The sequence below is a fragment of the Schistocerca americana genome, chromosome 5 (assembly GCF_021461395.2).
Source record: "Schistocerca americana isolate TAMUIC-IGC-003095 chromosome 5, iqSchAmer2.1, whole genome shotgun sequence".
Lineage (NCBI taxonomy): Eukaryota > Metazoa > Arthropoda > Insecta > Orthoptera > Acrididae > Schistocerca > Schistocerca americana.
Window position 1 is genome coordinate 203,981,550 of NC_060123.1, and position 19,625 is coordinate 204,001,174.

The window sequence follows — 19,625 nt, forward strand, 5'->3', positions numbered from 1 at the left end:
GATTTTGGTGCCTACTCATTACATTTTTACTTTGTTTTGTGTATGAATAAAAATGCTTAGGAAATGATAAAAGTCTATTTGAATACACCAGAATGGCTTAAAACCAGAGGGCTATGAGGTCTGAAGAATTCAATGAAGATTGTGAGGAGAAACTTGCTGCAGCTTGAGAACATCAGGCTTTAACTTACTCTTTGGAAACTGCTTCTGAAAGCAAGGCATGGCATGATTCTGATCCAGAGCATCCTGTATTACTCACTTCTCAGAACCTTTCACTCACAGAGGATTAAAGTTACTTCTCTTTAATGTAACATATCAGAGCTGTAAATTTTGACAGGAAATGGTACAGGCAGTCGAGCTTTTATACCCAGAATACCTTTTATTCCTTACAATTTACCATTTCACTTTAAACATGTACAATGCCCGGTGAGCTTATGTTTTGCCCTAACCATAAACAAAGCACAAGGCCGAACACTGTGTGTTGTGGCTGTTGACCTTAGTGTCAGTTTCTTTTCACTTGGCCAGCTCTACATGGTTCTCTCCCATGTTAATGAAGCAAACAAGCTCTTTGTTCATGTCCCCATTCATACCACTTCAAACATTGTAAAAAAAGAAGCTTTGTAAGTCAGAAATAAATTTGATGCTTATGAAAACTCAGGCACAGCTGTAAATAAGTATCCAGGCAACACCAGGATTCTCAGCTATTGTAGCATAAATACATACTTATTTTCAGATTTCAATTTGTGGACTTCTAGTTTTGATTTCTGTAAACTTTTTCTTTTTATAAATCATTTCTAAGTGTGCATGGCATTATCTGATCAAAACTATCTGGAAATACCTCAGTGAACATTCTATGACTCCTCAATACATGAGCATGAAAATATATAATAAATTAAAGGGCTGTAACATTCTGAGGATGGAAATTGGTCATCTAAAGAAAAAATTACGTGAACTCTTATTGGAAAAATGTTGTTATTCAGTGGAGGGGTTTATGAATGATGAGGTGATAAATTAAACAGGGCAGCTAACATCTCTGTCAAAAAAAATTGTACAACAATGTAAAAGTATTGTACTGCTAGAAAATTGTTTGGTAACAGTACTGTCATTATTTTTAAGTCTGTAAACTAAATCCCTAAAATTGTATATTGACTTGTCTCCAGTACAACAGATTACATGATCTGAATATTGTATGTTATGTGATGAAATAAATCAAATCAAATCACTAATATGGGGTGTGTCCATCTTTGCCTTTATGGCAGTTTGAATTCTGCTGGGTGCACTTTCACTGAGATGTCTGAATGTCTGTGGAGGAATGGCAGCCCATTCATCCTCAACATGTGGAACCAGAGAAGGTAGGGATGATGGATGCTAGGATCTGGAGCGAATTTGATGTTCTAATTCATCCCAGAGGTGTTTCATTGGCCTCAGGTCTGGACTCTAGGCAGACCGTTTCCTTTCAGGAATGTTGTTGTCCACAAACCATTGCCTCACTCATGATGCCTTATGACAGGGTGCATTGTATGTTGATACAAACAATCATCATCTCCCAACTCTTCCTGTACTGTACACAGTATGCAATGCTGTAAAATGTGTTCATATCCTTCCACATTTAGTATTTTCTTAAATGCAATAAGGAGACTGCACCATAACTATGAAAAATATCTCTGTACCATAACACGACCTCCTCCATACTCCACTGTTGGCACGGCACGTGATGGCAGGTAATGTTCTGCATGCATCCACCCCATAACTCTAAATTACTCATTTCTACTCATCTGATACCAAGAAGCATCACTTGTTACATGACTTCAAGCATTTCTTAGTACTGACAACAGAAATTTGTGGCTTATGGGGAGCCGCTCAACCATTTAACCCCATTCGTTTTAATTTGCTACGCACAGTCATTGTGCTAGCTGGACTGCTGGTAGTACTTTGGAACTGAGAAGTGATGCCTTCTGCTGATTTCATGCATGTTTTTACAACCATACTGATCAATTCTTGATGGACCCCATCCATCACTGGTGGTTCTTCCTTCCCATTTCCACTTCACAGCTTGGCCATATCACCAACACTCCATTTAGTCAGCTTTAGAATGGATGAAATTTCCCTGATGGATTTATTACTCAGGTAACATCCATATTTGAAGGCATTGATCTCTCCTGACCAACCCATTCTGCTGTTACTGCTTCTCCACCGACAACACAATACTCCCTACCTCCTTTTATACTGGCAAGTCCACTTCTTGCGACATCTGATGATCAGTTTTACATTACGTAGGTGTGTTCTGCTCTATTTGGTTGGGTATTATATATTCCCTTATTCTGAATATACAATGAGCCAAAACATTATGATCATCTGCCAAACAATGCGCTGGTGTACCATGACTGTTCATAGTATGGATTTGGTATCTTCTCAGGAGGTTTCCTTATATATGGTGCCAGATGTCTATTCACAGGTTACAGTGTTACAGTAAATTGTAGGCTGGTGGTGAATATCTCACCCACTGCTGCAACTGACCTGTGTCTACAGTGAAGTGCTTGTTTTTGAGTACCTTTTTCTCTTGGATGATGTCATAATGAGACACCACAGTCTCATCTCAATGTTCCCGTGCCCACTGCAGTTGCAATTGATGATGTTCGTGCATCAAAATGGAAACACATAGGAATTATCTGCTGTGGACCCCCATGTTCAACAATGTGTGCTTAATGGTGTGCTCTGAAAAGCTTGTGGTGGGACAAGCATTGTAATCTGTTGTCAGATCTGTTACTGAGGAGGTATAGATGTCCAACATGTTGTTGCCTTCTCATGGTTTCATCAGTCTTCAACCTGGTGCTCATGACAATAGCATATGAACCTGCTTCACTATTTGCAAGGTGCTTGTTCCTGCACAGTAGACAGTAACGTTTTGCCACTTTTTAAAGTTGATTATGGCCATGATTTCACCTTTTGTGCCCCATATTGTCACTGAAATTATTCCTCATTCATTTCTGCTCCACTTATATAATTTCCTTCGCACCTCACATGCCTGCAGCATCACTAGCTGGCATTCATTGTCATGGTGGGCAGTGGTTGTGGTGTTTTGGCTTATCAGTGTAGTCTTCACCACATTGTTCACTGTACTGAATATAAGGTTGGTGATAATTGTATTAACACAGCATCACAAATGTAGGTTATTAGGGCAAACAATGCCTATCACATTCATATATTTAGATGACTGAGAATCATACATGTTTCAGTGCAGAATCACCAATGAACAGGAGAGGTTTATTGCATTGTTATGCTTGATGTTATTGCTTATGTACATGGGCTTAATTGTGAGAAGCAATGAAATGTAACAGAAGATATTTGTAATGTTGTTATTGTGTGCCATGGTCATGCACATACCATTTTGAAAGATTATCTGAAATAATGAATAATTTATGCACAATGATATAAAGTTAATTGATAGAAGAAGACAAGGCTTAAAGAGTGACTATACGTCTGGATCACCGATAGTGGTAGTGTGAGCAAGTGGACACATTTTGGTCTCCCGTTGTCATGAGGGACATCATGTGGTTCCACTCATTTAGGCTGAGTGCTAACTAATAACAGAATGCAAACATTTAATCTCCTCAGATTAAATATCTGAGACCACAAACACTTGTCCCTCGAAAGTTACTGTAATATTATCTGTTTTTTGATGTTCTCAACCATCATTTAAACTGCATTTGTAGCCAGGTAATGGTTACTTCTTACCTTTATATTTTACAGGTAACCAGGAAGCCAATTTCACATTACTTTTATGACTGGAGTTTATTGTTACAGCAGTAGTCTTAGTTACATAGATTACAGATGCAAATAGTCATCGGAAATGTAGAGGCAAGGAGTCAACATCATCTGTCTTCAATCTTTAAATCTGATGGAATACTCATTTCACAAGGAAAACTTCAAGATACATACAGTGTATAATTTTGTGAAGTAATGTCCCCTCCTCTTACACAAAGTCTAGTGTTAGTGACAACATTTGTCACCTTATTCTGTTTGGGAAGAACACAATGTGCTGCTGAACTTTTAGTAGGACAGAAACTTATTAATGAAAGGAATGAAGGCTGTGTGTTACAGGACTCTTCACAACAATAAGAGGAGAGCCATATATGAGGTGTGACAATAAAGTAATGAGACAGACATGAAAAAAAAAAAAAAAAAAAAAAGAAAATGTTGCTTTGTTGTCTCCTTCAAAGTAGTTCCCTTCTGATTGCACACACTTTTTACAGCACTTCTGCCATTGATGGTAACATTTCTGGAACTCATCTTCTGTAATATCCTCCAAGACCCTCGTCACAGCTTTTTGGACATCTTGTGTTGTTTGAAAATGGTGTCCCTTGACTGCCGTTTTGACTCTTGGAAATAGAAAAAAGTGGCATGGAGCGATATCTGGGGAATAAGGTGGCTGTGGTAGTACTGAAATTTGTTTTGAGTTTAAAAATTGCTGTACTCACAGAGCAATATGGGATGGTGCATTATCGTGATGCAGAATCCAATTATCAGCAATGTTGGTAAGGACACGAAGAACTCTTTTAGAAAGTCTTTCTAAAATTTCTTTGTAGTAATATTGGTTAACTGTTTTCCCAGGATGCATCCACTCTCTATGAACAATTCCCTTGGTATCAAAGAAGCACACAAGCATACATTTCACTTTTGACTTTGAGCACCACTGAGAACTTTGGCCTTTTTTCTCTGGATCGTACTGAAAAAACCAAATTTCATCACCAGTCATAACACGGCTCAACAATTTTGGATTGATTTATGTTTGCTCTAACAGATCGGCTGCCACATTTTTCCATGTTTCTTGCTGTCGTGGTGTGAAATTTTTGGGGACCATTTTTGCACAAATCTTTCTCATACCAAGATCTTCAGTTATTATTAGATAAACCATTTCTTGATTGATGTTCAGTTGTTCTGCAATCATTTTCACAGATAATCTTCAATCAGATCGTACGAGTTCACACACCCTGGCCAAGTTGACATCTGTCCGTAAGGTTGATGGTCGTCCACTGTGGTCTTTGTCTTCAATATTCATTCTGCCTTCACTAAACATTTTATGCCAACGTAAAACTTGAGCTCTTCCAAAAGCCTTCTGAAGCTTACCATTAAGTTGTCGTCAAGTTTTCACCCAATTTAATACAAAAAGAAATGCCATACCGTTGCGCAATACTATGCGGTTCCATTTTTGTGACAAGAGACACAAACACGTGTTAACTTATTACAGCACAACTCACGACTGAGCAGTTACATCGATGTGCTGCTTGGACTAGAAGCAGCTTATAGACCAAGGTCAAAGATATTGTGCCTACACAAGCCTGCAGGGTTGCCACATCTTGCAAAGAAAATCAGTGTCATTACTTTACTGTCACACCTCGTACACATATTAGCAGTAGTAGTTGACAAAAGTGTGAAAATTGATAATCAGAAAAGTCATTAATGAACAAGAAAAATTAGCAAAATCTTTGTACATAATTTTGGTGTATTAATTGCCTTTTTATCTTATGACTTCACAGATTTTCAAATCTCATATGTTGATTAGCATTTCATTATTGATTCACCTTGCTGCTACTCCTTAGTAATGATATTGGTGTGATGTATGAACTATTATCCACAAAATATCCATTCAGAGAGGCATAACACATGTATAGCAAGAACACAGAGTTGAAATTGGTAAACTGTAACTGCTTCAGAATCATGAACTATTAAAGAAATTACATCAAAGACTCAGAGAAATTGATAATGTTAACAAACAATGTCTGCTCACTGATCCTGCATGAACCATACAAGATATGGTAAATACACACATTGCAGAAAATTATTGTGATCCACCAACGCATAACGCATATGAAGATATCATATACAGCTACATATTTTCAAACTTGACATTCTGTTCTTTTGTTGGAAATATGTGTCATACTATCATAATGAATATTGTGAAATATGATATGTAAGATATATTTTTACTTGGGTTAGTCACTGAACACATGATATCTCAAATATTTGTGTTGACTATGGAAAGATTATTCTGTAGTGAAAGCAATTTATTATTCCCTTAAATCACCTAATTCACTCAGAATTCAATTTACAGATTTAATGATTGTTTCCATAGATACATATAATTTCTTATTATGAACACTGTTATCGTCACTACAGGCAAGGTGTCCATGGGAAATTGATGCAAAATGAAGACAGTGCAGAACATGTACGTTTTCACCTGCTGTAAGTATAAATGTTCAAATCTTGACAACTATGCTAAGTTAATTTTATTCATGATATGGAATGTGTCAGTTTTTCACAAAACATGTTCATTATGAAATATATCAAGGTATAACAATTAATTGACAAATACTCATCTTCATTTCTCGGCAATCTTGAATGCTGCAATAGCTGTAAAAGAATTTGTGAGTTATCTGCTCCACCAAAATTTGCTGATTTCTTGATACTGTAGATATTGATTTGGTATTGCTAAGAGAAATTTCAAGAAACTCAGGCTGACACGTGTTTATTGCATAATACTGTAATGAAACTGGGTCACAAAACTGTTGGGAAACTGAGACCACCATGGCTGATTTGCCACTCCTTATATATTTTTGAACAATTACTGCCTACATCATCCATATTAGAAACAGAGATTGTATGGATTACAATCAAAATCTTGCTAGCATACACAGACTGTCATCATTCAGTTACACATTATTTCATTTCCCTCACTTTGTGACATAAATGTTTTGGCTTTTACTATTGAAAGTCATAGAATATGTTTGCTAGCAATTTTTTTTATAAAATTCCGTATCATGAAGATTATTAGTTGAAAAATGTTCCTAACATTTCTGTGAGTTTCTTACTCAACTACAAACAGAATGCTAATTTCAGTACAAAAATCATCCAGCAATTGCAAAATGAGAACTGCTTATGTTTTATGTTCAAGTATCGATTAGTAACAGTGCATATATATATGTATTCTTGCTAAAGTGGTAATGAAATTAATGACAGAGTATGTATAATAAATTGAATTCTAAATGACCAGGTAATTGAAATAATGTTGTTATAAAAATTACTTAAGCCTGTAAATGTGGCAGCCTGACATGTGACACCTAAGGTCAACATATCATGTCAAACGTCTCCTAACAATCATATATTGGTACATTTCAACTACCTGAGTAAAAATACAACTACATACTGACTGTGTACATGAGTACAGTTCTGGCCTTCAAAACTGAGACGTCATGAAGATGGCATGCAACAGAGATCAAATTGGGTCTAAGTGTACTACATGCTTGCATATGCAAATTATTCAGCACAACTGCAGAATATAAGTGGCAGCACATCATTTACATACAGGATATAAGGAGAGCGTACACAGTAGGTTTCTTATTCAGAAATGGCATTTAAATGTTGTTTGTTTGTGACAAGATTGTGCTGTGCATTGCACAAGAGGGAGAAACAATTACCAGGATGTGTTGGAATACAGCAGTAGCAGAATCCTGGCCTATCAAGACAGTGATTTATTGTTCCACAGTATTGCTGTTTGCATTAATGATGATCTAGTAACTATCTTGTGAGTATGGAATCCATAGTTTCAGGAGGGCCATCTATATGTACATCTATGTACATATGTTCCAAGCCACTGTATTGTGCATGGCAGAGGGTACATTTTACCATAGCTAGTCATTCCGTTTCCTGTTCCACTCACAAACGGAGTGAGAGGAAAAGACTGTTCATATCCCCTAATCTCTCTTATCCCATATGTGTGGTCCTTTCACAAAATGTAAATTGGGGGGTGATAGAATTATTCTGCAGGTAACCGCAAATCCTCTACATTCTCTCAGTACTGTTTCATGAAAAGAATGTGTTCACAGTGCATCTCTGTAATACATGTGTGTTGATCGAACCTACTGGTAACAAATGTAGCAGCGTGCTTCTGAATTTCTGTGACGGTTTCCTTTAACCGGACCTGGCGAGGATTCCAAACACTTGAGCAGTCCTCAAGGGTATGTTGTACCAGAGTTCTATTTGTGGTCTCTTTTATACGTGAGCTATATTTTCCTAGAATTCCTCCAAAGAACTGAAATTGACCATCCACTTCCCCTAATTATCCAGCTCCCCTAATTCCAACCTTACATGTTTGTTTCATTTCATATCACTTTGCAGCATTACACCTAGATATGTAACCTTAACACTCCCAATGTATTTTCCATAATGCGTAACACCAATGAGTAATGTATAACAACAAAACACATTACTCACAACAACTGGGGCATGAACATGCAGCTGCACACAACTTTCTAATAAGATTTTAAATCAGATCTAGTTCACATTCATTGAATATGAACATACTTTGTTTGCTGTCTTGACAATGATTTGTTTACCTTTGAAGTGACATATTTGTGGAATGTTAAGGAGTTTACATCTTTCTTCTGATACATAACTTAAAATGGTACAATAGTGTTTGTTAGTATTGCTTTGCTAATCATTTTTGTAGGTGGAAAGCATGCAGCAACCCCTTTGAACTTCCAGGAGATATATCAACTAAGATGCTTGCTGAAGCTGTTGCCAGGGAGCCTTGGAGAAGTGGGGACTGGCTGAGCATGCTGTGAGTAAATAAAATCGATTCAGCTTTGAAGAATTAATCAAATTTTAACTGTGAATTAAAGAAAAACAGCCTGTTCCAAGTACACACATATTATATCTTATTTGAGCCCAGCCATATTTGACTGCGAAGCAGCCACATCGATCAATTTTGCTCCATCCACTATACAGCACTGTAAATCGTTATGGTACTGAACAAAATATTTGCCCAGATTAAAGGTGACTGCCAGCTTATGAATACGAGCCAGTTAGATCATGCTGTTGCAGAACATGTTGTCCAACAAAATGTGGTCAGCTCTAAGAATTGATTCACAACCCATATCATCTGGATCCCCTCTCTCACTGTTTATGAACTGCATAGGTCAGAGTTATCCCTGCAACATGTATTTCATTTCTGCAACTCTCCAGACCTCTTCATCTGTTACTCCTCATTTTTCCATCTTCCACAACCCTCTTTCGAGTTCTAACTCTATTTTTTCCTCCTATCCGCATGCCAGCCTTACTCTCCCTTCTTACTTTTATGCTGCTTCCTAACTTGTTCAAATCTTTTTTTATCTCTTTCTCTCACTGGGCTCCAGATTCATCATCGTTTCCCAGACTATTTCCTCAGCATTTCCGCCATCTATCCTCTACCATAACCCTCCCCTTTCATGCCTCTCTGTGCAGGTGCTAGTCACATCCTCAGCATACAACTACATCTACATGTTACTTACTTACAATATGCAACAGATCAATTACATACTTGTTCTAAACACATATCTCAATGTCCCATGAGGTAGGTGACCCTTGAAATCATTTTATAGATGCAACTGGCAAGCTCTTCTCACTTAATTTTGCTTTAAATGTGATTTCTTAAAAGGTTGACCAATATCCTTAGACAATCCTTCAATGTCCTCCCAATGGGCAATATCCGTAATGGCTCAGAAGTGCTACAGATCACAGTTGACGATCACTGCCAGGGGCATATAAGTCATGTTACACAGGCCAAGCTGCTTGTAGCAATGAGACAAAGCAGGGAACTGTGATTCAGTAAGATACAGTCTGTGGAATGAGCTACTATCAACCACATCGTTCTGCTCATTCTGCATTGTACCTGGCCTCTCTTGTTCCCTTATTGGCTTTTATTCAGAGTTCTGCTCTTATTAACTTGGCTTTATTATTCTAAAATACCAGGTATGCCAAGATCACTTATAAATCTTTTAATGATTACCAGTTTTGATATATCTATCCTGTCATTATCAGATCTTGTAATGTATTAATAGAAGTTCGTGATCTTTACAAACTTGCCTGGTACATAGTGATGTTGCATCATTTTACAGTAAAAAGTAGCAAGCAACATCAGCATGTCAAACAGAAAACATGACAAATATAAAACATACATAATGTTGTGCTGATATCCTACCACATCATTCACTTACCATCACAATGGTGACAACATTATGTATGTTTTATATCTGTGGTATTTTCTGTTTGACATGCCAATGTTTCTTGCTACCTTTTATTGTAAAATGACACACCATTACTATGTGACATGTAAATTTGTAAAAATCATGAACTTCTGTTAATATGTTACGAGACCCAATGGTGATAGCATAGGTCTGTCAAAACTGGTAATCAGTAAAAGATTTGCTGATTTGAGGCATGATTACTTTGGATGGTAAGTGTGCAGCTGTTCAGTACTGAGGGAATTGGAATTTTTTTTATTTCATGTGTCTCAGCTACATTAATATACAATTTTCACTGCAGTGATTACTGGTTTCAGGCTTGTACACCTATTCTCAAACCACACACCTTGTTATTAACCTTAACTGGTCATGCATTATGGTTCCAAAAGGCACAAATAGCACCTGTACAAAAAGTCAAACTGTGAATAGTTGTGTCAGTTAGGTGCAACAATAGACACATGGGCTAATATCAGTGAGAATACTTATGGCTCACAGTTTGACTTTCTGTACAGAAGCTGTTCGTGCCTTTTGGCACCATATTTTATGACTAGTTACAGTTGATAACAAACTGTGTGGTTTGAGAATCGACATGTCCATGTCAGCTTAAAACCGGTAATGACTGCAACAAAAATTAAATATTAATGAGACTGAAATGGACAAAATAAAAGAAATTATCCAATTTCCTCAAAAAAAAAAAAAAAAAAATACAATAGATCTCGGCATTCCTGATATTTCAGGAGAATTTAACAATTCAGATCACCCACAGCTGCTGACAAAATGGCAGACATATAGAAATTAGCATTGTTTATAGATTATGCATTCAAGTCAGAAGAGTGACAATGAGGTCTTACTCTACCATGCTTTCAGCAACAAGTTTGCACCCAGTGTCAGGATCCCCAAGTTTCTAGAACTTTGGCAGCAAAAGCTGTTACTACAACAGGGATAGTATCAGGATCTATTACAGCAACATGAAGACTTGCATGTGGCTCTCATGCATTTCTTATCCCAGCAGCAATAACAATGTCAACTGGTAGTCATGGATAGGCCCCTAGCTCTGGTCACTGCAATCGATGGTCTTTGGAGAGCTACCTCTGTCATTCTGAACTGTACTGTTTTGCTTACAGCATTTCCAACAGGCAGCAGAGTGTATTATGCTTGTCTTCTATTGGTAATTTATATGAATTGGCACAGAAATTGCAACCACTTTCAGACCCTAGTGCTTTGGCTTTCAGTGATCTCTGCACTCTATTAACGAAATATAGTAATTAAAGAGATCTTCTTGTGGCTAGGCTACAGTTTATTCGTTATCGTAAACAACATGAAGAAGTCTTATGTGGACTGCTGACTTTCAGGGCCTTGTGTGCAAGTGAAGTTTCATGTGTCAGAACTAAAAAGTTTTGTATGCAGAATCATTGATTCAGGCTGTGATTGTGCACTTTTCCCTCAAAAGCTTTGGCCACATCTGACCCTAATATTGGTGAAGCACTTGACATCGGTAAATCTTTCAATGTTGCTTCTGATGCTCAGCATGTTTTCATAAATGAAACTACAATATCCACAGTAGCTTATCACCATCATAAGCAACAGTCAGCTGCTGATTACATCATCTTCTTTTTCTGCTTATAAGTCACACCTTAGTTCATGTACATCCATCTTGCCATCATCTTGTGAGAGACTTAAGTACTTCAGTTGTTCTACTCTTCCCTTTGCTTTGAGTGACTTTTTGATAGCATTAACCAGGCAGTCCAGAAACATCCTTACTCCTTGGTGTTGTGACATGCTTCATGCAAGTAAAAAAAAATTCAGTCTTTTCCTGACTGTGGCAACAGGCTTTCCAGAATCAGCTGTACACACTGTGCACTGGACTGTTGAGCCTGCGCAAGTCGCATCACCTTGCAGCTGTGTATCAACAAGCCCCCACCAGCCGCACATTCATTCGTGTTTCATGGACAGTCCAAGGCATCATGGCTGCAGAGCAGATGGTTCCCCTGCCACTGTGGAAGCTTACATTAGATCTGATGCATATTAGGACCAATATCAGCACCTTGGCTCTCCTTTGCTGTGAAGGGCCCAACACCAGGCATGCGTCACTGCTGCAAGACCATTTCGGTCATTGGAGAACTGTCACTGGCAGCTGAATACAAAAATATTGGATGTGTACTAACCCTCTTAGTTGTGTGCTCCACAAACTTTTTGGCTTAGATGCCTCTACCAGTTTTGGTTGCAATTTAGTGGAGCAGTTTAATTTAGTGTCTGAAACACTGCCTTTTCCTAACTTGACATTCTGTGCAATTCATTCAAGGAGATTTTTGAACCAACGATCAGCTGTGCATGTAATTTTACTGCTCACATCTCTATGAAGCCTTGAGAGGTGCCAAAATTTTGTAGAGCGCACCAGTTACTGTTTGCAGTCAGAGGCTGTTCAAGCAGAGCTCGCCTGCCTTTAGGAACAGGCATCATTTCTCCAACTTCCACCATCAATGGGCAATGCTTATGCTTGTTCTTTAAAAACCTAACATGTCCATAAGCATTTGTGGTGATTTTAAGCTCAGTATAAATGTTCAGTCCAACATTGATCACTATCCTATGCGTCACCCAAAGGTTTTGTTAACTAAACTGGCTGGGGGCCACTATTTTCCAAAGATATATCTAAAGGCTGTATATCTACAACTGTCATTTGATGATGGATCACAGGTACAATTACTTACCATTGTCCGCCCCAGCTGAGTGGTCAGCATGACAGATTGCCATCCTACAGGCCCGGGTTCGATTCCTGGCTGGGTCGGGGATTTTCTCCGTTCAGGGACTGGGTATTGTGTTGTCTTCATCATCATTTCACACCGATCAGCACACAGGTCGCCCAATGTGGCATCGAATGTAATAAGACCTGCACCAAGGTGGCTGGACCTGCCCCGCAAGGGGCCCCCCGCCAATTACGCCAAATGCTCATTTCCGTTTCCACTTACCATTTGGAGTTGCTACTGCACCTACCATTTTCCAAAGCTATTTAGAAAAACTGACAGGTTATTCTCCAAAATGTTAACAATTTTGATGGTGTCATTACAGTGTGTTGATGCATGTGGATCTATGTAGGTGTTTGGTTGTCCTGCTGGTGGCTGCCAAAGAGTTGGTGGGTTCTATGACAGAGAGCAAAATAATAAGATGCCCATGTAGTGTTTGATGAATTTCTTTTACTTAAATTCCAGTAGCAAAACTCAGATAAATAAACAGTGCAAGACTTCGAGTCCATATATCCACAATAGGAACACAACTACTAGAGGGGAACAGACAGAACTGAACTAAAATAAACTGCATGGTGCGATGAACAGTGTCTTTTAAGTTGAATCCATGGCACCACAGACAGTGTGGGCTGAGGAGGGTGTGTCGAGGAGCTGGGCACAGATTGGCGGTGCAGTGGCATGGTTGCTGCCAACTTGTAAACATGGACTGGCTTGGTGTGATAAGTAGATAAGTACATCCCCCCCCCCCCCCCCTCCCAACCTTCTTGCCATTGTCATGTACTGGTGTGCTGATGGAAGGGGGTGGGGGGTGGGGGGTGGGGAGGCAACAGGTAGGTCCAGGTACCACTGATGAGGCAGGAGCCAGAACTTCAGCTGATGGCAAGTTCCTACCCACATCCCATTCACCTGTCTGGAAACATCAGCTGAAAAACCAGCCATAGGGTGTGCACCTACACACAGAGATGGAGCATCTCTCTCCATTGGTGAAGGCACAGCAGGGGTTGGAAGGTCTACGGTGGTCAACTGGAGGGCAGCAGGGCTAGGGCTGCTAGTGCTGTAGTGATGGTAACAGCACTGCATCAACATCCATTGACTCCATGCTCGGCACTGGTGGTGCAGGACCTGTGGGAGGCAAAGGCAGCTGAGGCTGCAGAGTCCTCATGGGCCCTGATTCTACAAACGAAAAACCCGTAGCAGGATCAAGTAGCCCACAAAAATGAAGCTGACTTTTAAGGCACTTAGGCAGTTCAGTGGGCCCCTGTACAACATACAGGATGGAGCAAATAAAAGTTGCCCAAAGAACAGAGTTCTAGAGTATGAAGAAACACAGCAGAGGAAGGAAAACAGTACTAACCTGACTATAGCAAATGTTGAGTGTGATCACCATTCATCTCTTGGCATTTTTGGTCTCTGGTCAACAAATTGCTGAAGGTTGGTTGAAGCTGGACAGCTGGAATTGCTGCAATCTTATCAAAAAGGTTCTGCTGCAGTTCTTGAAGACTTTGAGAGTTGTTGCAATATAACTGAAACTTGGGGGCTCCCCACACAAAGTAATTGCACAATGTTGATCACATGACCTGGGTAGCCAACTAGGGCTGTGACCAGATTGACCTCTGCTAACAATCCTGCCAGAAGTGAAGATTGTGTAAATGTGCTCCAGGGTTCTGCCAGCTGTAAGTGGAGTTGCTCCATCCTGTTGGAAGTAACTGTAAGTCTTTTCGTCCTCCATTAATGCTGTTACAAATGCTTTCGAAATTCTGGCAATAAAACATACTGAAGTCAGCATCTGATGAAAGAAGATGGGACAATAATGTAGCATGCAGACACTGCACACCAAACCCCAACTTTCTGATCTTGCAGTGGTGTTTCTTGGAAGTTATGTGGAATCTTCATAGCCCAGAACCTGTGTTTCCAACAGTTGACATAACCACTCAGGTGAAACCAGGCTTCATCAGACCTAAAGAACAGATTCAGTCCAAGCCACTGATTGTTATCTGAGTGAACAACCACTCACAAAACTGGAGACACTGAGGAGCATCTGCTGGTTTTAATGCATGAACAACAGACACTCAGTAGAGATGCATGTCCAGATCCAGGTGGACTATTCATCTGTATGATCAATGTGATACACTGCTGGTCTCTTATGACAGGTATCAAATTGATTTGGTAGGATCTGAAGCTTTGCCTGGTGAACTGCAGCCACATTTTATTGTGTGCAGACAAGGTTTGGAATGTCTTTTGACTCGTTCAAAACAGATCCTGTTTGTGTCTGCTAAAAACTCTGAATAAGACCAAATCATGCAAATTAAACTTAAGAGTTCTGTGGTAGAAGAGCTGACTGGTGTGGAGGATGCAGCAACTGAGGCAGTGTCATGAGAGTTGCATCCATGCAAGAGCTCCACCATAAATTTGCTATTGCATGACTGGGAGTGGAAGGACAAGAAAAAGAGGACTAAAGCTTGCTCCCATGTTACATAAAGATAAAGTAAGTCTGCTTCAGATACTGCCATTAGTTTACACTTACAAACATCATAGATCTTACATCTAAGTTACCTGCATACTGTACAACCTTTATATCTCTCTGTATAGAAAATCTCTCTGTCATAAACCTTGTTGTTCTGTGGGTGCATGGTGGTACCTCATCATTAGCAATACTTTTCCAAAAAAGTCAATTTTTTGTTCACAAAGTAAATGCATTTATCCTCTGTTGCCCATTTCTCAGACTAACATCCCACGGGTCATAGCTCATGACTGACAATCTAATTATAATACTGTGACCCATTTGGAAAAGTTCTACAGTTCCTTAGCTTTGAGCGAGTTTAATGGTGCTGCAGGGAGCAGGGAAAAGAATGTCCTACATTGCACAGATTGCTGCTCTAAAAGTGATGGAACATGAGTGCATCAACTTTCCCAAGGTTTTCATTATCAGGGTTCGCAAAATTCTTTCCTATTCTTACTTAAAAATTGTAACTGCATTTTCCATTACTAAATAGCTAAATTGCTTGCAGAAAATAATTTTGGCTGACACTCCTGTAACACTCATATAACTTTGACTTACTCCTAGTTTGTGAAATCACCAGAGCAGCAGCCAATAACGAAGCATTTTTGATCATTTGACCAAATCTTGATATTTAATGATTTTTAAGCCTTAATTACATAAAAATAATAGATATATTGTGAGAATATTGAGTGTAAATGCACTTTGAATGTTACTGTCAGTCAGAAGCACAGCAGCGCAAACCATATTTTTAATACAGGAAGATAGCCTATTGGCCTGTCTAATGATGAACTATGCATGAGAGAACAGTACCAGTCCTTTAAGAGGATGTGTCAACTGCTAGCATGACTGATTTATTGGGATTAAAATGTACCAATCACTTAGTAAAGCATCCTTCAGTTTCCGAAATGCAGTTTGACACTCCCTAGTCTACTCAAACGGAACATTTTTTCATCGAAGATGATGAAGTGGAGCTGAAATCTCCACAGTGTATGGGATGAAACGAATATAATAAGTGAGTTTATCCAAGCTCATTGACGTTTTGATGAGCTGGAAGGTCCCTGATGGCAGTTAAGTGTTCCTGTGAGCAGTGGATACTCTGACTGTTGATAACATGTCCCAAATATTACTAGGAGCACTTGGTCTTATAACACTTTAACCCAGCATCTAAGAGTAGCTGAAATAATTTCCTGAAATTAGAAAGATGTACATTGAGAGTACAACCTTCAACTATGATGTTGTACAAATAGGAACTGCAGCAGTCAACTGTTGTAAGTAATTCTGAAAAAATGCAGGTGCAGTTGCACTACCAAAGGACAATCCCAAAAAGTTGAATACTCCATGTGGATGTTTATAACAAAAGGCCATTGCTACTGTTCATCCAAGGGAAGCTGCAAATAAGTGTTGTGAAGATCCATCTTGGAAAAGAAGCAATGGCAGTTAGCTTGTTCATGAACTCCTCAGGCCATAGTAAAGGAAAAGAGTCAGTCATGGTCTGTGGATTTACCTTTGCCTTGAAATCTACACATAAGCATAATTTTCCTGATGGTTTCATAATAATCACCAAAGCAGATTCCCACTGACTGACTACTACCAGGGAAACCACACCATTGTTCTGCCAGGATGAGAGTTCCTAAGCCACTTGATCTCTAACAGCATGAGGGATGGTCACACTCAGCAAAACTATGGCTGCTAATTGTCTTTCATGGTAATGTGATCCTTGAAACTATTAGCTTTGCCTAGCACACCTTGAAAAAGTCACTAAATTCAGCACAAAATTCAGGTACCCTGGCAGCAGGCATAGAGGAGTTAACAGTTCTTGGGTGTGCAAATTAAACAGCTCAAATGAGTCAATACCAAAAAATTTTCACTTTCATGTGGGCTCAAAACTGTTTTTATAAGATTATGAAATGTGGCAGGTAGGCTGCAAATGCTTATTATAGGAATGTCATATCCACATAGCTTTGGCTTACCTTACAGTTCATATGTGTCTCTGTTCAAAAGAGGTCATGGACACAGCAATGCCAAATTGAATATGTATTTTGGCTGTAGCAATCTGCAAAGTGACAAACAATTTATAAGTGTGGCACTGGATGGAATAAGTGTGTGCCTTCCTTGCTGTTTCAGTTGATTTGCACTGATCAACTGTAGAATCACTACAGCCACATCACCACATCTACATGCATACTTCACAAGGCACTGTGTGGTGCTTGGCAGAGGGTGCCCTGTACCACTATTAGCCGTTTCTTTTGCTGTTCCACTCACAGATAGAGTGAGGGAAAAACAACTGTGTGTCTGCCTCCATATAGGCCGTAATTTCTTGTATCTTGTCTTTATGGTCCTTACATGAAATGTATGTTGATGACAGGACAATTGCTCTGCAGTCAGCTTCAAATGCTGGTTCTCTAAATTTTCTCAATAGTGTTCTTCAAAAAGATCATCACCTTCCTTCCAGGGATTCCCATTTGAGCCCCCGAAGCAGCTCTGAAACACTTGCTTGTTATTTGAATCTACCAGTAAGAAATTTAGCAGCCTGCCTCTGTTTTGCTTCCATTTCTTACTTGGATCCAACCTGGTGCAGACCCCAAACACTCAAGCACTACTCAAGAATAGGTCACACAAGCATACTAAATGCTGTCTTCTTTACAGAAGAACCACACTTTCCTAAACTTCTCCCAATCAACCTAAGTCAACTATTCACATTCCCTACCACAGTCCTCACATACTTATTTCATTACATATTGCTCTGTAGTGTTGGGCTTTGAAAAAATTGCATTTACATTACACACAGAGTGCTTGTTGGAACTTGCTCTTTTGCAAACAGACAACTGAACTTGGCCATGCTTGCCATTGACACAGTTTGCGTTTGCTTTTGGTTACAGCCTTTGTCAGAAGCAGAAAGAGAAACACATACACATTCATTCACACAAGCAAGCACATCTCACACACACAACTCCACCATCTGTGGCAGCTCAGACCAAAATGCCAATCCAGGCTGTCAGAGATAGAGGTCAAAAGTGTGTGAGGTGTGCTTGCTTGACTGAATGTTTCTCTTTTTCTTTCTTTTTTTGACAAAGGCTGTGGCCAAAAGCTAATTTAATTGTGCCTGTGTGTAACTTCATGTGTCATCTTTATACTTAGTAGCAATCTATCTTTTCCTTACATTGTTGATATTCTTACCTAGAATTTCCATTGTTTGGCATACAACTGGCACAGTGATGCTTTTGAATCCAATAGTACTTTGACAATCCAGACCATGGGAGGAATATACTGTCTGTACTGCAGCCTGCCTTTGAAGGTATGTTTCTTGCACAGCCTTATCAGAGTCAAGACGATGTCTTTGTTTGAGACACCCTGCATCTCCACCAAACTATATGACATAGGTGCCAAAATTGAATGCCAGTTATGAGAGAGGATTATCAAAAAGATCTAATACTTCACACTGAAAATAAATTCGTTGAGCACATTTGGGAAGTACACATATATCTCAAATTACTTCATCACTAGAGAAAATTCTAGCATATCCCTATATTTCATAAATATGTAAGTCCCAGAACCTTCTAGAAATCACAATGTTAATAAATAAATAACTGAAGGAGGAGGTAATAGAGCCAGTGACATGCATGTCCCCAGGTGGCATTTCTAACCACCACAGCACAACAGATGACACACAGCATGCAGTAATATTGTGAAAGATGTTTATGAAATTAAAAACAAATGCTCATACAGTCTGTCTCTCAGCTTAAAAAGTTTTGATTATTCAGGCAGAGCTAATGTTAATGTAAGACCTAATGTAATGTTTGTACTATCCACAGGGATGAACTAGGTGATGGCTATGAGCAGTGGGGAATGGTTTTTGGAACTGTGGAGACAGAGGAAGGTAATTTGCATGAAATCCATATGCAGAGTCTTAATAAGCATCACTGGGGTCTCAACCCTGCAGTTTGGCAACACAGGAGAATTACTTTCAATGGAGTTACAAAGGAGGGATTTATGTTCTCTCTAACAGCAGTATCCAGCATTGAAGGAGTTACTCAGTAAGTAAAACTGATGTATACTTGGCCTTAAAATTCTCAAGATATCTTATTATAACTATGATGGGAGTAAGTAGTTCAACATGTTAGTGTAATGTGACAACGGAATAAGTGCAAGTGTTAAATCTTGAGGAATCAAATTACACATTAGATTTAAAGCATTAGGATTTTATTATAGTACACAGAGAAACAAGCATGTCACCAGTGAGTGCAAAAGTAACGTGCCCAATGCTGTTTTAAGCAAGATAGATAAAGTTGATTATCTTTCTGTGATGACTGAATTGTAAAAACATTTTGT

At 39.0% G+C, this 19,625-nt stretch overlaps 1 protein-coding gene across 1 annotated transcript in view; it reads left to right on the forward strand.

The window, feature by feature from the left end:
* LOC124616263 (putative phosphoenolpyruvate synthase) overlaps nt 1-19,625 on the forward strand; it is a 317,495-nt gene that overhangs the window by 39,854 nt on the left and 258,016 nt on the right. The window contains exons 5-7 of the mRNA XM_047144567.1: nt 6,175-6,240; nt 8,504-8,614; nt 19,109-19,330. Coding sequence (XP_047000523.1) covers nt 6,175-6,240; nt 8,504-8,614; nt 19,109-19,330 — 399 coding nt within the window. The remainder of the gene's footprint in view (nt 1-6,174; nt 6,241-8,503; nt 8,615-19,108; nt 19,331-19,625) is intronic.